The sequence below is a fragment of the Chiloscyllium plagiosum genome, unplaced genomic scaffold (assembly GCF_037043375.1).
Source record: "Chiloscyllium plagiosum isolate Xiang-an unplaced genomic scaffold, Cpla_swu_hap1 HiC_scaffold_4, whole genome shotgun sequence".
NCBI lineage: Eukaryota > Metazoa > Chordata > Chondrichthyes > Orectolobiformes > Hemiscylliidae > Chiloscyllium > Chiloscyllium plagiosum.
The window spans coordinates 93,392,283-93,414,892 of record NW_028270142.1 but is presented as its reverse complement, the minus strand read 5'-3'; the positions used below and the strand labels follow the sequence as shown (position 1 = coordinate 93,414,892).

General features: G+C 39.9%; 1 protein-coding gene across 2 annotated transcripts in view; it reads right to left on the bottom strand.

The window, feature by feature from the left end:
* The window catches only part of smchd1 (structural maintenance of chromosomes flexible hinge domain containing 1), a 129,531-nt gene extending 113,223 nt beyond the window's left edge, over nucleotides 1–16,308 (bottom strand). For both annotated transcript variants that reach the window (XM_043688217.2, XM_043688218.2), the window contains exons 1-9: nucleotides 16,093–16,308; nucleotides 11,327–11,402; nucleotides 8,884–9,045; nucleotides 8,653–8,735; nucleotides 8,000–8,133; nucleotides 6,590–6,704; nucleotides 6,095–6,214; nucleotides 5,467–5,633; nucleotides 1,652–1,742 (exon numbers count right to left, since the gene is read on the bottom strand). In XM_043688217.2, coding sequence (XP_043544152.2) covers nucleotides 1,652–1,742; nucleotides 5,467–5,633; nucleotides 6,095–6,214; nucleotides 6,590–6,704; nucleotides 8,000–8,133; nucleotides 8,653–8,735; nucleotides 8,884–9,045; nucleotides 11,327–11,402; nucleotides 16,093–16,293 — 1,149 coding nt within the window. In that variant the 5' untranslated portion in view covers nucleotides 16,294–16,308. The remainder of the gene's footprint in view (nucleotides 1–1,651; nucleotides 1,743–5,466; nucleotides 5,634–6,094; nucleotides 6,215–6,589; nucleotides 6,705–7,999; nucleotides 8,134–8,652; nucleotides 8,736–8,883; nucleotides 9,046–11,326; nucleotides 11,403–16,092) is intronic.
* Between the last annotated feature and the right edge of the window lie 6,302 nt (nucleotides 16,309–22,610).

The following is a 22,610-nucleotide window of genomic DNA, read 5'->3' as shown; positions in this document are numbered from 1 at the left end:
AACACTGTGTGCAGTTCTGTTCACCCAGTTATAGGAAGGATATTATTAAGCTGGAGAAGATTCAGAATAGATTTACCAGGATGTTGTCGGTTATGGAAGTTTTGAGTTCTAAAGAAAGGCTGGATAGGCTGGGACATTTTTCACTGGAGCATATGAGGTTGAGAGTGACCTGATAAATGTTTATAAAATAATGAGAGGGATAGACAGTTGTATTTTCCCTAAGATGGGAAATTTCAAGAGTAGGGGCCATACTTTTTAAGGAGAGAGGTTTAGAAAAGACATGCAAAAATGTTTTACAGAGGGTGACTCACATTTGGAATGAACTGCCTGAAAAAGTGGTGGATGTGTATAATTACAACATTTAAAAGACATTTGGGTAGATACACGAATAGGAAAGGTTTGGAGGGAAATGGGCCAGAAGCAGACAGGTGGGTCTAGTTTAGTTTGGTTGGACCGAATGGTCTGTTTCTGTGCTCTATGACTCTATGACCATTTGAAGTTGATCACCCTGAGCTAACACGTTGTCCCAGCACTCTTGGATACAATCAAGGGTGGAAACTGCAGAGATATTGGTCATAATCTTCTAGTCCTCCTTGGAGACAGTAGTGATGCTACAAAATTGGAGTACTATAAAAATTACAGCGTTAAACTCTTACAAACAAGGACATGCTCATCAATAGATGTTATTGATGGGAAAGCTTTTAGAAACAATAATCCTGGGGGGGAAAAAAAGTCACTCGTTCAATTGTGGAGTAATTATGGAAAGCCAGTACAGTTTTTTTGAAGGTAAATTGCGCTTAACTAATTTGTTTGAATTTTTTGATGATTTAACAAATGTAGCTAATTTGGAGTAAATGAACTTCAAAGGTTTTGCTAAAAGGTTACATAATAGACTTGCAACAAACTAATAGCTAGAGAATGGACTAGTTGAATTGCTTGTGCAGACAGCCTAACATATATTTTCTCCTTCTGTGCTGTAGCCATTCTATGATTTTATTTTACTTAATGTCCTTCACATTCTAGGTTCAGAAATTCTCCCATGACAGAAACTGACTTAAGAGAGGTTCTTAATATGAAGTAATAGGCTAATTAAAAAAAAAGTTCATCTACTAGTTTGAAATAAAAATAACACAAGCAAAATGCTGTCAAGAATGCTGCCATTCAAGAATAATAGGTCTTAAATGTGTTATTCCACTATAAAACGTGAAGTCACAGAAGTTTTTGCAATGAAACTATAAAATACTTTTCTCTCGAGTAACCATTCAAACATTGCACCCGATTCCAGACCTTTTTGTTAACTCTCCTTCACTTTAAGTAACAATGCTCAACATATTTGAACTTTTGTTCAGTTCTGAAGAATCTTTTTCAACTAGACATGTTAATTTTGCTTCACTCCATTCAAAGGCTGCCAAATTTGCTTATTTTTTTTTTAAAGTTAGGATATTGGCACTACCGACAAGGCCTCATTTAGAGTCCATCCCTAACTCCTCTGAAGAATATGGTGATGAGATGTTTCTCAAACAGATGTAGACCTTGGCTGTAAGGACATCCAGTGCTTTCTATTTGTATTTCAGATTTCCCACATCTATTACCTTTTGTTTTAATTTAAGCATTTAAGGAGATAGCATGGAAATTAATGTTATAAACTTACTTCTATATCAATGTTGTTAAAGGGTCCTACTTCTTTAGTAGCTGTCATATCATTTCCTTTAGGTCCATGAATGTAGTAGTGGTATATGTGGCTAAAGATAAAGCAAACATGTTGAAATGTTTCATGAAATTGAAACTAACAATAATTTTAAAATTGGAAAGATAAAATGCATAATTCAGACAGAATAAATAGGTCAACAAACTGTCCGTCAAGCCTACCATGCCATGAATTCAGTTTGCTCAAGAATTCAGCCCCTTGGCTATTCTTTTACCAAAGAATTGTGATGCAAACTTTGACTTTAAAAAATACTTTGTGAAGTAATTGTCAACAATTAAAAACTGATTCAGATGGTGGATGCAGGCAATCTTTTCTTCACCTATATTTCCACGAGGTAGAAAATTTGCATCGGGCAATGCACAGAATGTTGACCACTGACTCAGAATATTTCTCAAAGTACGTGATAGATAACTTGTCAAACTTTACACAAACTTAGTCAAACAGTCGTGGAGATATACAGCACGGAAACTTGTCCATGCCGACCAGATATCCCAACCCAATCTAGTACCACCTGGCCCATGTCCCTCCAAACCCTTCCTATTCATATACCCATCCAGATACCTTTTAAATGTTGCAATTTTACTACGCATCCACCGCTTCATCTGGCAGCTTATCCCACACTCATACCACCCTCTGCGTGAAAACGCTGGCCCTTAGGTCTCTTCTATATATCTTTCCCCTCTCACCTTAAACCTCTAGTTCTGGACTCCAAAACCCCAGGGAAGAGACTTTGTCTATTTATTCTATCTGTGCCCCTCATGATTCTTTTTAAGCCTCTATCAGGTCAGCCCTCAATCTCCGACTCTCCAGGCTGTTCAGCCTCTTCCTATAGCTCAAATCCTCCAACTCTGGCAACATCCTTGTAAACCTTTTCTGAACCCTTCCAAGTTTCACAACATCCTTCCGCTAGGAAGACGACCAGAATTGCATGCAATAGACCAAAAGTGGCCTAACCAATGTCCTGCCGCAACATGACCTCCCAACTCCTATACTCAATACTCTGACCAATAAAGGAAAACATACCAAACACCTTCTTCACTATCCTATCTAACTGTGTCTCCACTTTCAAGGAACTATGAACCTGCATTCCAAGGTCTCTGTTTAGTAACACCCTCTAGGACCTTACCATTAAGTGTATAAGTCCTGCTAAGATTTGCTTTCCCAAAATGCAACACCTCACATTTATCTAAATTAAACTCCAACTGCCACTTCTCAGCCCATTGGCCCATCTGGTCAAGATCCTGTTGTAATCAGAGATAACCACCTTTGCTGTCCAGTACACCTCCAATTTTGGTATCATCTGCAAACTTACTAACTATACCTCCTATATTCACATCAAAATCATTTATATAAACGATGAATAGTGGTGGACCCAGCACCAGTCCTTGTGGCACTCCACTGGTCACAGGCCTCCAGTCTGAAAAACAACCCACCTCCATCACCACCCTCGGTCTTCTACCTTTGAGCCAGTTCTGTATCCAAATGGCTAGTTCTCCTTGTATTCCATGAGATCTAACTTGCTAATCAGTCTCCCATGGGGAACCTAGCCGAATGCCTTACTGAAGTCCATTTAGATCACATCCACCGCTCTGCCCTCATCACTCCTCTGTTACTTTTTTTTAAAAAAAACTCAATCAAGTTTGAGAGACATGATTTCCCACACTCAAAGCCATGTTGACTATCCCTAATCAGTTCTTGCCTTTCCAAGTACATCCTATCCCTCAGGATTCCCTCCAACAACTTGCCCACCACAAACGTCTGGCTCACCAGTCTATAGTTCCCTGGCTTGTCCTTACCACCTTTCTCAAATAGTGGCACCATGTTTGCCATCCTCTAGTCTTTTGGCACCTCACCCGTGACTATTGATGATACAAATACCTCAGCAAGGGGCCCAGCAATCACTTCCCGAGCTTCCCACAGAGTTCTAGGGTACACCTGATCAGGTCCTAGGGATTTATCCACTTTTGTGTTTCAAGACTTCCAGCACTTACTCCCCTGTAATATGGACATTTTTCAAGATGTCACCATCTAATTCCCCACATCCTTTATCTTCCATGTTCTTTTCCACAGTAAACACTAATGCAAAATACTCATGATACATTCACTTCCTCCCTCCAACTCATGAATTCATCGTGGGCAGACATTTTTACAAGATCCGTAACCCTTTCCCAATCTATCATCTTAAACTATAAAAAAACACATCAATCTCAGAGATAAGAGCAACAATTGATCTAATATCAATTGCCACTTGGAGAACAAAGATACCATCCTCATGGTATCGAAAGGCCTTTCTCGAAAGGCTTGACATCAATTTTTAGGCTATATGCCCCCTACACCAGCCCTATTTCTAGACTCTTTTCTCTCCATCTACATTGTTTTGATATGTTGAAATGTTTTAAGCCAATCATCCCAATCTAAGTATCAACTTATTTTGTAGAGCCTTTCCTTGGAATTTAATCCTAAATCCAAGTATTATTTAGTAAACAAATTCCATTCTCCCGAAGGCCAACATCTCACTCCCTGAGGTTTAGTGGCCAGAACTGATCAGTGACTCCAAATGTGGCCTCCCCAGAGCTTTAAACCATGACTTCAACTGCAGGTGTAATCCATGCCTATTTACTTTTTTCCTCCTGTCTTATCCAAGGCCCCCACCTTCCAGGTGAAGCAGTGATTTACTTTAATAAATAATTTACTCAATCTAGGCCACTGTATTTGTTGCTCACAATGTGGGCACACTGGGGAGGTGAAATTGAGACAAGGCAACCACTTTACAGATATATTCTGGCTCCAAAAATGTTGAGCTTCCTGTTGCTGTGTACCACCTTCTTCCTTGGCCAACATTTCTGTCTCAGGCTTCCTGTAGTGTTTCACTAAAGCTCAACGTAAACTAGAAGAACAGCATCTCATTTTCTGCTCAGAAACTATGCAGCCTTCAGAACTGAGTATTGAGTTCGATAACTCTGGGCCTGAGCATCTCTCGCATATGCTCACCGCAGTCCCTTTCACCAACACCTGACCTTTCACCTGGGCTACAACCACAACTAACCCGTAGTCAGCTACTGATGGTTTCCATTAACAACTGTTGATTCTCCCAGGCTGACTTTTACCTATTCCTTCATCTACCCAACTGTTGCTCTCTCCCCTTGGGTTTAATTTCCACTTACTGTTTACTCCTCTCCCCACTCCATCTTCAGTATATATGCCAGTATTTCCTAGCTACAATCATTTCGGAAGAAATGTCACAGGACCCGAAACCTGAACTCTGCTTTCTCCCCACAGATACTGTCAGCCCTGCTAAGTTTTCTTTTCAGAAATTGCTTTTTGTGTTTCTGATTTCCTGCATCCTGAGTTCATTGGGTTCTTTTCTGTCAAGCTGTAAAATATTTGCTCACATAGAAATGAACTATTTAGTTAGAAAAGATAGGAAAATTAGTGTCCAACGCACAATAATCCAGAAAATATGTTGGCACATCCTATTACTCAAATAACTAAATTTCAAACTCGTAAGTTTGAGTTTCATTCTACAGCTATTCCAACCTAGAGTCCTTTTTGGAATTTACTTCACAATGACTGGTTTCTAATATTTCAGTCTATTTAATATTAGCCAAAAAAAAGGATTCATAGATTGCAACTATAGGCGACCTTTATTTATAGTGGAATCAGAAAGTTCTATTAAAACCTACAGTTCACATCAATGCAGGCATGGAGTGAAATGCTCATAAAGTTTTTTTTCTCCCAGATGAACAATTGTCACTTACGCCAACTGTCTAGTCCAGAGGTGGAAGTAGTTTTTCAGATACTGCACATGGGTCGGCTGAACTCCTGTGATAATTACTGCAGTAAAACTTTCCTTGTCTTTTTCTTCCACAATGAGACTATGCAAGAATCGTTCATCTTCACTGGTGATGTGCATTGAATCAGTTGCCTATTTTAAAAAATGCACAATATTTTGTTAAAAATGTTTCGTAAATTTGAAATACTTTACAACTATAATCTCAAAACACAGCCAGTACTTCTGCCTAAGTCAAATGTACATATGCTGTACTTGGAAACAATGTCTCATGTACAAAAACTCCTTATTATCTCCATTCTAGTGTATTAAAATTCAACCTTCCGGGTTGTCTTTCTAGAGCTCCTCGAAGTTCTTTTAACTTAAACAGTTACATAGAGTTAGCCAAATTATGCAACTGCATTAGAAATTGAATTCTTTCATTCCTCAAAAAAACGTAGGTTTCATGTTACACACATTTATCAATGGGAAAACTTCAATCTATTCACTTTAAACAGATTTCAAATGTAAATTGGAAGTTGTTGAGTGACAAACACAAAACAGAATTTACCTCATTAATTCTAATTGACGACCTCAAAAATGACCCTAAATATTACCTTTCTGTTTCGGATGAATCCACTATATATCGCTTCTTTATTTTTCTCCTTCTTTTCAAAATCATCTTTAGAAAGCATTAATTCATGCACATCTTGAGATTCAGCCGGTTTGGTTATCATCTGCAAAAAAAAAACAAATTACTCTGTTAGGACATGCAGACAGAAACAAAAGGAATACTACACCATTTAATGTACCAAATAAATAATTATTTCCTTAAACTAATAGACGCCCCAAATTTTAATTCAGAAATGGCTTGTGATAACAGCAGTAGTGATTTTTAAAAAACACTTAACTAAACTGCAAAAACTAAAAGATGCACTGATTTACTGATCAAAACCAAATTATACAGACTGTTCTTTATAGGCAAGACCTTCTACAATCACTGTACATTAACTTAAGAATTAATAGAATGGAAAGCAAAAATAATCAGAAATTGAATAAACATTTATTGAATTGAAATATTTATACCAAGGGCTATAAATTTTGAAACTTACTCTAGTTGATTGGCCAATGAAGAAAACTGCTTGTTTCCCACCAACACCAAAATAAGAAATGTCACTATTGAGACTGCGAGGCACCATGGGTGGACGGACATATCCTGAATGATCGCTGAGGAAACAATAAAGACAAGCTCAATTAATAATTTAAATTTCACCATTTTCCACTAACATGCTACTTCACTAAGTTCGATACAAGTAAGTGGCCTTCTGTGCCATTTTAAACGGCACTTACGAGTTAGCTCTATTGCAGTGGCTCTGGAGTCACGCATAGGACTGGTCAGTTAAGGATAGCAATGACCCATGGGAGTTTTTAAAACATCCTAAAGTTCACATTTATTATTACTAGTATCACACCAACTAATTGAATTTAAATTTGTCCAGGCAAGCTTGAATGCATGACACTAATTAATGTCTGTAATGGACATTTAACATGGTCAATACACATAACCTACGCAAGACGAGATTACAGGAAGACTCTACTTTTCAACATTGTCCCTCGCCTCAGGCATGGTGACCCTCAGATTAAACTACCACCAGTCATCTCTCTCTACTGAGAGTACCATTGTCTGGTAAAGACAGTGGCAACTTACCTTTACCTAATGATTCACTGTTTTAGGTAAGACATATACAATTGAAGTTTTGATAGCCTGTCCTAAATATTTTAAATAGTTATTATTTTTCATAATAAAACAAACATTCTTGTTTAATAAAGCTAAACATCTTCTCAAAACTCTATAACAAACATTGTTTAATTATGAAGTCGTCTTTAATTTTTAAACAAAAATATGTTTGTCAAAAGTATCCAGTATGAATAAACCAGAAATAAGCTTGCAAGAACCACTATGTGAGAAGGAAGACAGAGTAGCAAGAATAAGCATGTGCCCCTTAGAAGCAAAGAAAACTATTAGTGGGAAATGAAGGAAGGGTCAAGATATTAAACTAGTGCTTCATATTTACTGTCATTAAACATTCCATAGCAGGAAACTAAGGACCTAGTAAAAAATACTTCATTTTAAAATAAACTCTGGAGAAATTAATGACACTAAGTTTACAAATCCCCTGGACCAAAGTACCTATATTTTAGGGATTGAGAAAAAGTGGCTACGAGGATAATCGACAAATTGATTTTAATCTTCCAGAATTCCAAAGATTGTATAACAGTTTTTATGATTGCAAGATAACTTATTACTTACGAAAGGATCAAGGCTGAATAACAGTGTTATATTCAGTTAGCATGACATCAGTTTTTGAGATTGTAACTCGCAGAGCTTATTAGGAGGAAACTGAAAATATCTGGATTTGCAAAAAAATTCATGAAAATGTCAGACGAGAGGTTATTACCAATAATTTGGGCTCATAGGATTGGAGGATTTGGATGAGCATGTTTGTATCCAGGAAACAAACCTTTCAATGTCATCATCTGTTCTGGTGAACTTGGAAAGTCGATAGACAGCCCAGTTATTAAGCTGCTTGGATGTCATTCCCCTCCCGTTGTCAATTACAGCAACTGCTGATTTACCTTGTGATTCATCAAACAACTAAAAAGGAAAAATAGACCATTAGTATTAGATTCTGTGAAAAATCTGCAAAGCATTAGAAATAGACAAAAAGTATTAGTCAGTTTCTGATGGAATTGTGTCCAAGAGTTTAAGACCAAAAGTAAACTGCAGGTGAGACAGGACTGGATACTGAATTATTGCAAACTAGAGTTCAATCCCTGCATGATTTGTCATCAAATGTTACAATACACGAAGTGTACTCGTTCTTTTGAAGAGCGATAAGTCTCCAGATGTTGTCATGTAATCCTGAAAATTTTTCCACAATACTCTTCACTTTTATTTTTATATTTCCATTATAAATACCTATATCCATTTTTATTGGAAGTTGCCTGTACTAACTCATCATTCAGTTATTGGGCCACTCTCCTATTTCTATAGGCAGGAGTGTTCAACTCCAGTAAGAAAAGTAATTACAGGCAGTTTCCATCACATTGTCGACCTACAAAATTATAATTAAAGAGGTTGACAGGAAGTACACAACTTTGTTATGTTACTCACCAGTCGGACCTGTATATTGCGAATTCCTTTGTTATTGGCTGTTGCAGATAAGGAATTATCTATCAATTCAGCGAAGGCAAATGCTGTTTATTAAAAATAAATGGTTAATTGTGTTTGGCCCCTCTATAGTAAAGCTACATTCCAATCAGAGTAATTCAAGTTCTAATCGAGATAGAACACTCTCAATTTGGAATTATTACATAAATTTTATGATGCAAGGTATATACTTACGTAATGGAGTCTGTCCTTCACTGGCATAGTATTCATACATTCCACTTTTAACCAACGTATCATAGTGAGGAAGAAAGTCAATTCGCTCCCTTGTGGCTGAGGGCAGTATTTGGTCGACTGAGTTAAGTATATATAAGGTGATGCCATCTTTGACACTTTTCTCTAAGTTTGAAAAGAACATAAAACAATTTGATACAGTCAGTTCTGATATAATAACATGATAGGCCACGTGAAAATTCACAGTCTGCAAATCACGGTCTAAATTCTTCAACCACGTTATAGCACAAATGACTGTACATTCCCAATAAATATACAGCAACTTAAAATTATATGTACAGCAAAAAAAAACCAAAAAATTCACTGCTCCAATGAATCCAAATATTTTCTTATTCAAATATTGTTAGGTAATCAATACTATAAGGCAGAAATTGTAAACAGTAACATGAAGCAAAACAAATTCTGTGCAAAACATCTTGTTCAAGTATTATCTTAATATGCAATATGCTGCTAAATTGGTATTTTGCAAAAGATAATGTAAAACTACTCGAAGAGGTTAATCACAGTATGTTTGGTCTGCATCTGATCCACTCTGAAGTTGACAGCTTTCAGAAAGATGACATTTAAAAACAAAACTATATTGGAGAACTTGATTTAAAATAAATCATTTAAAATAAATACAGTTGGTTACTTTTTTATCTTTATGACAATAGGTCTTGCTACCACTGAGGCGGGAGAAGTACATTGTTATTATCATCCAGCAACTCCATGAATTGCAACATAAAAAGGAAAATACTTTTCCCATCACCAAAATGGTCAATTAAACACCAAACCTAAACAGCTTTTAAATATAAAGATCCATCAACCATTTTTTAAAAATAAATTAATATAATTGCTTTTATTAAGAAACTTAATCAATGAAAATGCAATAAGTAGTTAACACTCACAGCCAGGATTACAAAAGGATAAATGCCTATTCCTTTAAATAACCCAAAACAGACACACTTCAAAAAACGTGTTCTTTAGCCAACACTTTAAAAAAAAACTAATTCTAGCCATTAGAACTATTCTTAAAGGCAGAAATGATAAGGCAAAGGACAGACAAGTCCAACATCAGTCACGTGATCAAGGCAAATTGAGCTTGCTTAGAAAATACAATTTGAAATATCCATTCAACCACTATTTCAGAAGATTAAACAGATTTCATGCTGAATTCAGCAGAAGTGCAAACCCCCAAGTACTTCAGAACCAGAAGTCGATGCCACAATTTATGTGGGTAGGCGGACTGCCGTGCGTAAAATCTCAGAGCAGCCAAGTACACACACAGACGAGGGAGATCACTGGCCCAACATCATGATAAATATGATGGCTTAACAAAGCCACCAAAAATCTTAATTAGTCTTTGAATGACTGCTTTCCAGGGTAGAGAAAGCTCACATTAAGATCCCTCAGTAAGAAGTGAAAGCTATTTATTGTGACACTTAAGTTTAACAAAACGGTAAAAGATTTCTAATTTATGTAACTTAAACTCCAACCTATTTAAAACTTCCACCAGACAAAAAGAAATATAAATATAATGAATGGAAGAAAAAACAATAGTCAGAAGAGTTGTATCACCAACCAAAAATCACAGAACTAGATGGAGTTGATTTCACAATTATCAAAACTTCAGAGATGCCTTAATGCTATCTGCATAGCAGTGATCAGTCTGTAATTCACAGGTTTCTGGATTGGACCCATGATCCTTTTTGTCCCTTTAGGTTTTTCTGTACTTTCAGCACAAAATCAGAGTTAGTCACTTTACAAAAAGGGATGGGGAAAAATGTGGCTTCCTCGCTTCACTTTGTCTTATTCATTCCATTCAGAGCCTATGTTAAACGGCAACTTGATTAATCAGTAGCTTGTTGCCATGCTGAGTTCTCCTGGACCCATAATAAATGTTATCCTGACTGGGCTAAATGTCCCTAAAAAACAGTAACTTCCATACTCTTATTAGCTTCACACATTTTCCCGAAGTTACAAACATTTCCTTGTAATTTTCCTCATATTCAGGCAATAGTCCAAAAACTATTTTACAGTACAAAACTTGAAATTGACCCTTTTTCTAAAATCTTTCCCCGTAATCTTTCAAAATCTAAGTCCTCTAAAAAATATTAACTATGAAGGTTCATCAGTCTTTAGATATTTACTTGAGAAAGCTACATTAGTTTTGAACCAAGTATTATATAGTTTAGCACAAGATATCATTTCAGGATCTGTTACTTATAGTTGCTACATACTCTCACTGTGGTCAGTTATATCAGACTTTAAAGCATTCAATACAGCAAGGTCATCACACATGATAATGCGTTGTACTCAGCCAGGCAATGAGATGAAAGATGCTATATTACGTAAAGTCCGATCAGAGCATCCAACCAAAACATAAATGATATTGGAACAAACTTACCAAAGTTTTGACTTTTAATTTCTTTCCTATTTGTCGTTGTAATTACAAAATTATTTCCTGCAGTAATATCAAAAGCCTGAAAAACAGAACAAAAGCTGCATTCAGCACACAAATAGCCAGTTTACTTCCAAGTTCCTTCAGTCGTCAAATGAAAATTTGTGGGAAACCTCACAACCTTTAAAGAGTAGCTGGATAAGCCTTGAATGTTGATATTTCAGTTGCTGTGGACCAAGTGCAGATGCAGAGTAGACTTAGTTGGTGCAGAGTCAATAGGCCTCTTCTTTATTATTCAATGAAGTACACCTTCCAAACACCAAAGACGTAACCTTGCTTGATGGATCAATGAAAGCTGTATGTTGATCATGCGTATGCATGGTCACACTCATCCCACAATTTTTTTTTTTAAGAAAGCATAGTGGCATAAGTAAATGTGTGGCTCAAAGACTGGTGTGACAGCAATGGGTCCCGATTCACAGCACACTGGCACCAGTACTGAGAAAAGACAGAGCTGTTCCACAGGCATGGGTTTCATAGGGTAGGCAACAGCCTCGTGTTATTATTGCTGGGCTGTAAACCCAGAGACCCAGGTAATGCTCTGGGGATCTAAATTTGAATGTCCCGTGGGAGCTGGTGGCATCTTAAGTTAAGAGTTTGGTGAGTCCATTGTTGACTGCCGAAAAAGCTCACCTGGTTCACTAATGTACTTTAAGAAAAGAAACTGCCATCCTTATCTGGTCTAGCCTGTGTGACTTCAGACCCATAGCAATGTGATTGACTCTTTAGAGATGGGCAATAAATGCTGGCCTAGCCTGCAATGATCTCATTCCATGAACGAATATTTTAAAAAACATTGAACCACATAACTAGGATTGTATTAATTTTAACTAATTTTAGTGGGGAGGGAGGGTTACATTGAAGAGAAGTCCCAAACAAGTCAGACAGCAGAGGAACAGGATAGTGAAGAGGATAAATTGAAGCAATGGAATGAAAGGGTAGAAGATCTACACAAAGAAAGATCATTTAAATATAGAGAAACTCATAAAAATGCACCATAGAGCAATCAGTATGTTCTTGTGCATTAAACATGAAACATTACCATGTGGTTAGTGCAAGTGACTAAGCAGGAAAATAAAATTTTAGATTATACTGTTAAGGTATTGGAGTTTAAATATAGGGAAGTCTTTTTACAACTGTTTAGGGTGTTGGTGAGACTGTATCTGGGGAATGTTGTGGTCCCTATATTCAAGGAAGGATATATTCACATTAGGGCAGTTCAAAAGAGGTTAACTATGTTAATTCCTGGGATTTAGGATTGACATATGAACAGCTAAACAGGTCTGGCCTTTATTCATTAAAGTTTTGAGGAACGAGGGTTGACTTTATTGAAGCACACAGGACTTGAGGGGACTTGTCAGGGTAGCTGTTGAGATGACATCTCTGCCAGTGTGAAAGTCTCAAAGTAGAGGGTACAGTTACAGAATTAGGGGACATTCACTTAAAAGTGAGGTGCGAAGAAATTTCTTTCCCAGAGCATGAAGAATGACTGAAATTTTCTAACCCAGAAGTAGTTAAAGGAGGTGGATAGATCTTTAAAGTATCATGGAGTTAATGGTACAAATGAAGAGTTGAGGCATGGGACAGAGCAACCACGATCTTGTCAGGCTTGAGGGGCCAAATGGCCTACTCCTGCTTCTATTTTTTGTGTTCTAATGGAATGTTTACAGAATGCTGGATTCAAGCAATGCCTGCTAGGGTATTTCACTTCCACATGATTCTCAGAGCTACACCGTATTACCTGTCCATTGAGGCATCTATTAAACCACTTTATGTACCTGTCTCACTCGTTTAAGGATATGCAGGCCAAGATCCTTCTGATCTCAATGCTTCCCTCGGCCCTACCATTCATCATGTATTTCCTTGCCTTGTTTGCCCTGCCCAAGTGCATCACCTCACACATACCCAAATTGAATTCCATCTGCCACTGATCAGCCCATCTCAACAGCCATTTACATTATCTTGTAATCTCAGGCCATCTTCCACATGATATACTATCCTACCAATTTCATCATCAGCAAACTGATTGATCAACCCTCCTACATTCAAGTCTAAAGCATTATATATACCACAAACAAGTGCCCCAACACTTATCCCTGCAGAACCACACTAGACAGAGGGTTACAAAAACACCCCTTGACCATTAGCCTCTACTTTCTTCCATTCAGCCAATTTCAGATCCAATTAGCAAAGTTTCCTTGAATACATGGGCTCTTACACTTAGTGTCCCTGCAAGATCTTATCAAAAACCTTGAAGTCCAACAGATGAGTCAAGTGCATTGCTTTCATTTGCATAATGGGTTACCTCTACAAAAAATTCAATGAAGTTGATCAGACATGACCTTCAACTTACAGTCATAGAGGCTTAGAGATGTACAGCATGGAAACAGACCCTTCGGTCCAACCTGTCCACGCCGACCAGATATCCCAACTCAATCTAGTCCCACCTGTCAGCACCCAGCCTATATCCCTCCAAACCCTTCCTATTCATTTACCCATCCAAATGCCTTTTAAACGTTGCAATCGTACTAGCCTCCACCACACCCTCTGGCAACTCATTCCATACATGTACCACCCTCTCTTTTATATCTTTCCCCTCTCACCCTAAACCTATGCCCTCTAGTTCTGGACTCCCCGACCCCAGGGAAAAGACTTGGTTTATTTATTTATCCTGTCCATGTCCCTCAATTTTGTAAAGCTCTATAAGGTCACCCCTCAGTCTCCGACGCTCCAGGGAAAACAGCATCTCCCTGTAGCTCAGATCCTCCAACCCTAGCAACATCCTTGTAAATCTTTTCTGAACCCTTTCAAGTTTCACAACATCTTTCCGATAGGAAGGAGACCAGAATTGCACACAATATTTCAACAGTGGCCTAACCAATGCCCTGTACAGCTGCAACATGATCTCCCAACTCCTGTACTCAATACTCTGACCAATAAAGGAAAGCATACCAAACGCCTTCTTCACTATCCTATCTACCTGCGACTCCACTTTCAAGGAGCTATGAACCTGCACTCCAAGGTCTCCTTGTTCAGCAACACTCCCTAGGACCTTACCATTAAGTGTGTAAGTCCTGCTAAAATTTGCTTTCCCAAAACGCAGCACCTCGCATTTATCTGAATTAAACTCCATCAGCCACTTCTCAGCCCATTGGCCCATCTGGTCCAGATCCTGTTGTAATCTGAGGTAACCCTTTTCGCTGTCCACTGCACCTCCACTTTTAGTGTCATCTGCAAATTTACTAACTGTACCTCTTATGCTCGCATCCAAATCATTTATGTAAATGACAAAAGGTAGAGGGCCCAGCACCGATCCTTGTGGCACTCCACTGGTCACAGGTCTCCAGTCTGAAAAACAACCCTCCACCAACACCCTGTCTTCTACCTTTGAGCCAGTTCTGTATCCAAATGGCTAGTTCTCCCTGTATTGCATGAGATCTAACCTTGCTAATCAGTCTCCCATGAGGAACCTTGTCGAACGCCTTATTGAAGTCCATATAGATCACATCTACTGCTCTACCCTCATCAATCTTCTTTGTTACATCTTCAAAAAACTCAATCAAGTTTGTGAGACGTGATTTCCCACACACAAAGCCATGTTGACTATCCCGAATCAGTCCTTGCCTTTCCAAATACATGTACTTCCTGTCCTTCAGGATTTCCTCCAACAACTTGCCCACCACCAAGGTCAGGCTCACCGGTGTATAGTCCCCTGGCTTGTCTTTACCACCCTTCTTAAACAGTGGCACCACGTTTGCCAACCTCCAGTCTTCCAGCACCTCACCTGTGACTATCGATGATACAAATATCTCAGCAAGAGGCCTAGCAATCACTTCTCTAGCTTTCCAGAGTTCTCAGGTTATTAAATTATGCTGACTTGATTAATCTTCGAGGAGAAAGTGAGGTCTGCAGACGCTGGAGATCAAAGCTGAAACTTTATTGCTGGAACAGCACAGCAGGTCAGGCAGCATCTAGGGAACAGAAGATTCGACGTTTCGGGCACATGCCTGAAGGACATTTCCTGAAGAAGGGCATGTGCCCGAAACGCCGAATCTTCTGTTCCCTAGATGCTGCCTGACCTGCTGTGCTGTTCCAGCAATAAAGTTTCAGCTTAATGCCTACTTCCCCAACTGCACATTCTGTCTCTCAATTTTCAACAACCTCTCCACCACTGAAATTGTATTGACTGCCCAGTAGTTTAATAGTTCATTACTTGCTCTCTTATTGGACAATAGCACCACTTCGCTGGGGGTACTGCAAGGATCAGTGCTCAGCGTGCCACTCCAGTTCCTGATGGTTTGATCCATTTTCAGCACCCCCACCCTCCCAACCCCATCACCACCGTTCTGCAATGGAGTCCTCTCTCTCACATTCCCAACCCACCAACATCCGTCGACTAAAGCCACCACCCCCGCGTCCCCACGCACCTTCTCTTACCCTCACATCTCCCATTGCCTCTGCTGTCTTGCCCCATTCCTCCTCTCCCCATCCACCTCCTGCGCCCCTTCTCCTCTCCTCCACCAGCCCCTCAACCTCTTCTCCCCATCCGCCACCAAGCTCTCTGCTCCTTCCCCCTTTCTCCTGCCGCACCGAACGCTCTGCCCCTTCATTCTTCGCCATCACCAAACGTTGTTTTCCCCATCTCTCCTCCGCTCCCTCGGCCACGGCTCCGGAGTGCACCTCCCATCCCCTCCCCTCCCCTCGCTGCTCACCCGACACACGGCGCTCTTGAACTCGGCAAACGTGTTCCAGCTACTGAGGTCCAGACATTTCTCCAGCGAGTCTCCGAGGCGGCGGTCGAAGACAAAAACCACCTTTTTGTTGCTGTCCTTCTCGGCGCCGACGCTAACGCTGGCGCCGGCTGTGGAGTCGGGGGTGACGGCCGGCGGGAGCCGCTTCTGCTCGGCTGCCATTTTGGGGCAGGTCGCGCGGACAAACCAGGACCGGATGTGACTGCAGGCAGTGTCGCGTCACTTCCGCCTTGTCCCTGGCGACCGCCCCCCGCTGTGATGGAACGCTAATGTTCACTCAGTCCCTTCAGCTCGACTCTCGAGGCTACTGTCTCACCTGAGCTGTACAAGTGTCCCCCAGGAAGAAACCCTTCTGTCTCTTTCTGACACTTCAGGCGGAGGAATGCATTGGCGCTAAACCCCCTCAGTCCCCAGATGGTTTTACAGTTACCCTCGTGCGAAATTATTCACGTGTCTATCAGCTCGGCCCTTGGGCCCTTGAGGGACAATGTGGCATTGCGAGTCGCTGCGTTTATTTGTCTATTTTCCACAATACAACTGTTCAACGTGAGGGAGACGTTATATGCATACACAGTGGGAAAAATGATCTCCCCATTCCTCCCCCAGCCTGCAGGGAGTGCTGGCATCCACTTGCTCAGCGGTAGACCTAAGCTCGTGAAATGTTGAGTGCGTTTCATCTAAACTTCTAGCCACCAACATTGGATGTATTATTCTCATTAGAGATCCAAAACGGTGGCAGCATGGTGGCTCAGTGGTTAGCACTGTTGCAAAACCGTGCTGGGGACCCAGGTTCAATTCCAGCCTTGGGTGACTGTGGAGTTTGCACATTGTCCCAGTGTCTGTGGGTTTCCTCCTGCAGTCCAAAGATGTGCAGGTCAGGTGAATTGGCCATTTTAAAGTGCCCATAGTGTTAGGTGCGTTAGTCAGAGGGAAATGGGTCTGGGTGGGGTACTCTTCAGAGGGTTAGCATGAACTTGTTGGGCTGAAGGGCCTGTTTCCACACTGTAAACTAATCTAATCTAAAAAACAATGAGGACAAGTAAGAAAAATTCAAAAGAGTTTCACCTTGTCTGTATAGTATCTGCAAAGTTGCTGTTTGTATCTATTCCTGACATGGGGCATGCCATGCTTGCCTGTTTTGGACAATCTTTACACGTTTACTGTAATTCACATGTAAATACTTTGTGACATCCATCAACTAACTATGCCTAGGTCAACTGCTCTTTCTGCTGCCCTCCACTTTTCCTTCTTGAGATGACCTCTGTCACCTTTCAGCTCCAATCAAATGACCCAAATGTTTTCTTTTAACAGTTTATTTTGCTCTTGCAGTTTCAAGTGACTCCCCATTTATTTTATGGTCCCTATATGGATTTTAGCAGACATCTTAGAATCTACAATGTTGTGGCCTTCTACTTTATTTTATAAATATTCACTTATTGCCCATATGTTTGAAGCATACATGAAAGTAAACAGAATGTAGCCTCTTTTGAGGTTTTTTTCCCCTTGTTACAGGCATGACTTTTCTAGTTGTTAACACATTCTTCATCTTCACAAAATTAATTTTGGTTGTCTCCATCTGCATTTTATCTGCCATCTTATAGAGTCATAGAGATGTACAGCACGGAAACAGACCCTTCAGTCCAAGTTGTCTATGCTGACCAGATATCCTAAACGAATCTAGTCCCATTTGCCAGCACTTGGCCCATATCCTGCCTGAATTGCTGTGCTCTTCCAGCACCACTGATCCATATCCCTAAAAGCCTTCCTATTCACATACCCATCCAGATGCCTTTTAAATGATGTAATTGTGACCAGCCTCCACCACCTCCTCTAGCAGCTCATTCCATACATGCATCACTCTTTGTGTGAAAAAGTTGCCCCTTAGGTCCTTTTTAAATCCTTACCCTCCCACCCTCAACCTATGCCCTCTAGTTCTGGAATCACTCAACCCAGGGAAAAGACTTTATTTATTTATCCTATCCATGCCCCTCGTGATTTTATAAATCTCTGTAAGGTTACCATTCAGCCTCCAACACCCCTGGGAAAACAGCCCCAGACTGTTCAGCCATTCCCTATAGCTCAAAGTCTCCAACCCTGGCAACATCCTTGTAAATCTTTTCTGAACCCTTTCAAGTTTCACAACATGCTTCCGATAAGAGGGAGACCAGAATTGCACACAATATTCCAAAAGTGCCCTAACCAATGTCCTGTACAGCTACAACATGACCTCCCAACTCCTATACTCAATGCTCTGACCAATAAAGGAAAGTATACTAAATGCCTTCTTCACTATTTATCTGTCTGTGACTCCACTTTCAAGGAACTATGAACCTGCACCCCAATCTTCTGTTATCTTTTATCGTAATTAGAACTGACAGCTTTCAATTTCCAGCAGTGCCACATAGGTAGTGGCTGCTGCTGATAATTCATTTGGACTTTCACCAGGGTTCATGTTGAAATCCTCAGAAAAAGGTAAGATGGTGTGATAGAGGAGCAGTTTCAAAGGAAAGGAAGAGGGATGGTTTTCAGTGCACCCCTTCCCTCACCTCTGATGTTGGGTCTCTGTCAGACACAGTGCTGACAAGATTACCTTGATAATCTCTCTGTGTTAATTGCCTACTCACGTGCCCGAAATTGGTGTCTAAACCAGCCTTTCCAACTCTGACTCATGGTTGGGGGAGAAACCCTTACCCTTCTGCCTAATCAGAATTCATTTCCAGTGAAGTTTGAAGTCATGATGCCCATGCAAAAGGTTGTTTTTCTCTTTTTCTTTCCCTTCCAACATAGTTTTGCAGATACACAAAGAAAATCAAGGCAAGTATCTGGCAAAAGTTAATGAGTGGCATCAAGCATGAGATAACCTGCAAGATGACCCAGAGACAAAATGAGAGACAGGAGGAAGTCTTACCTTCGCTACCTGCGTCTTGATGATTGGACAATGACATCAACAGGTAATTGACATGGAGCTCCCTCCAGCCTCTTGAAATAAGGTATACAAAGAGGCTCTTGAGAAAAAAACAAATACTTTAAAGCGACCTATGCTGGCTTCAGCCTAACACTAACACTAGTTAGTTCCTGAAGACTAAGGACATAAATGAACATCATCACAAATGGAGATAAGCTTCATTCATCGTCTGTTTGTTTGATCTTAGATCAGTAAATGTCCCTTTCCCAGGAGAGTGCTGCTGCCATATATCAGCACACATCTCTTACTGTAAGCATCAGTTCTCTAATAGTAATTTCACAAAACTCACCATACTTTGAACAGGAGACAATCTTTTGAAATTTCCTTGAGTGGAGTTTAAGGACCTTGCCTTTTATGTAATGCTAGTCTTTTAATTGTATATTAATAGTTGTTTTTTTCAGAGGTTTTTCTGAGTTCCTGTCTTCCTATGTCCCTACCTAGCATCATACTGGGATAAAATTCATATACCACAATATTTTGAGCAACAGATGAAGCTAGCTGTTCTATGTTGTTGTTATGCAGTAACAATATGCTGCTAAGTCAAAAACATGTTCTGCCTATCACACAATTAAGTAATGCAGTATATGTGTTTCAATGTTAATATGATGCTATGTATACAGGCCATATATTCTAAGATTGGTGGATCATAACAAACTGCATATGCTCTTCACAAAAAGCATGGTATTGACCAAAACAATCAGCACATGTTTGCAAAACTCAAACATATAATCATATATGTGATTGGTCAGCATTTGATAAATAATCACAAGCGTGCTAAGAATTACACTGACAACAATTTAAACATTTATCTAATCATATTAAATTGTGTGCAGATGTTGACCGTTAACTGAGAATTTACTTGGGCTCCAATAACAAAAAACTGACTGAAACCAGCATTTATTTGCAGTGATGCATGTTTGTAATGTGTCTGTTTGTGAATAACTTCTATGAATGTGTATGAGGTTATCTCTGGTGCTTTTCTTTCCCACGTAGTCTCCCAGCACCACAGATGCCAGTTTTCAGCCAATTCAATTCACTCCACATATCAAAAATAACCTGGAAGCATTGGATGCTAGAAAAGCTACGATTCTAACAAAATCCCAGCAATAGTTCTGAAGATGTAAATTCCATAACTTGCCTGACATCTAGCAAATCTTTTCCTCTACAACTACAACACTGACATCTCCCTGATAATGTGAAAAATTGCCTAGGTATGTCCTGTACACAAAAATTAGGGACAAATAAACTCTAACCAATTACCACCCCATCAGTCTAACGCTTGATCATCAGTGAAAGTGATAGAAGGTGTTATTCACAATGTTATCAGGCAGCACCTGCTCAGTAGTAACCTGTTCACTGATGCTCAGTTTGGATTCCGCCTGGACCTCATTATAGCCTGAGTTCAAACATGGACAAAAGAGCTGAATTCAGAGATAAAGTGAGAGTGACTGCCTTTGACATCAAGCCCACATTTGACCAAGTGTGATATCAGGGAATGCTCACAAAACTAAGTAAATGGGATTAAGGAAAGCTGGCAAATGGGACTAGATTAATTTAGGATATCTGGTCAGCGTGGATGAGTTGGACCGAAGGGTCTGTTTCCGGGCTGTATTTTTCTATGACTCTCACTGGTTGGTATCATATCTTGAACAAAGTAAGATGGTTGTAGTTGTTGGAGGTCAGTTATCTCAGCTCCAGGATACCTCTGCAGAAGTTCCTCAGGGAAGTATCGTCGGTCCAACCATCTTGAGCTGTTTTGTCAATGACCTTCCCTCCATCATAAGAACAGAAATGGGATGTTTGCTGATGATTGCACAATGTTGAGCACCACTGGTGATTTGTCAGATACTGAAGCAGTCATGTCCAAATACAGCAAGTCCTGGACAATATCCAGGTTTTGGCTGACAAGTGGCAATTAACATTCAACAGGAAAGTTTCAGGCAATAACGATCTGCAACAAAATATAATTAAATCATCGTTCCCCCTTGGCATTGAATGAAATAACCATCAATCTTCCACTGTCAACATCATTGGGGTTACTATTGACCAGAAACTAAACTAGCCACATAAATATTGTAGCTACAAGATCAAGTCAGATGTTATGAATCCTGCAATAACTCATCTCTTGACTCACCAGAGCCTGTCCACCATCTACAAGACACGAGTCAGGAATATAGTGGAATACTCTCCACTCATCTCATTGAGTACAACTCCAGCAACACACAAGAAATTTGGCACCATTCAGGAGAAAGTGTCCTGCTTTATTGGTACCACATCCACAGACATTCACTCCCAATACCACCAATGCTCGTTATCAGCAGTGCATCCCATCTAAAATATGCATTAGACGTTATTTTCAAATCCACAGCTTTATCATCTAGAAGGACAAGGGCAGCAAATACATGGGAACATCACCACACTCAAGTTCCCCTCAAAACCACTAACCGTGCTGACCTGGAAATAAATTGTCTTTCCTTCATTATCGCTGGGTCAAAGTCATGGAGCTTCCTCCCTAATGGTATCATGGATCTACCTACACCAAACGGATTTCAATGGTTTAATGAGGCAGTTCTCCATCGCAAAGGCAATTGGACAAATTCTGGCCAGCCAGTGACATGCACATCCCATACATAATCTTTAAAAAAAACTGAGATGGATGCCCATCAGTTTGATAGGAGTGTAAGCCTGGACCTTGTTAAAAAATAAGGAATCCTTAATAAATAATATGTTTTAGGATAATATATATCTCTTGCAGAATTGGCTGGTGCAGCATTGATTTTACCTCATTGGAAAAGTAGAAGCAATTACATAGCATGAACCAAGACAAGGTGGAGATACAGGTCACAAAGACTGTGTTCCCAATATTGATGTCACTACATTTTAGTACTGAAATCAGGGAGTATTTTATGTTCTGTGAATCCTCTTATCAATGGGTGTGTGTAGAAAAGGCTAGGAAATGTCCATCAGCTTAAAGTAAATTAAGAAGTTGACCTCAAGCTGAGTGATGAACAAGGAGAGAGGTGAACATCCTGACTTGCCTACAAATTCACTATTCATTCCTTAGGAAGGTTCAAACAAATAATTGATTGAGTAAGCTACCAGCCCCTAAATTAAAATGTATTAAGTGCAAAAATACGATTTGCTGGGAAAATTCAGCAGGTCTGGTAGCATCTGTAGAGAGAAAGCAGAGTTAACATTTTGGACTCTGTGACCATTCTTAAGAAATGGTGGATGAAGACAAGTGGGGCCCTATTGCTGTTGTGGGAGGAAAGAGAGGGAGTTAGGGATGAAGTATGGGAAAAGAGTCAGATCTAGCTAATACACATCTTCGGTTGAAGAAGATGGTGAACGTTTTGGAGGTCCTTTTGTTGAAGTTAGCAACATCAGAACAGATGCAACGGAGACAGAAGAACTGGGAGAATGGAATAAAGACTTCACAGGCAGTAGAGTGTGAGGATGTATAGTTGAAAGGGCCCTTAGCTGGGTCCAACTCATTGTTAGTCCCTATTCGCAG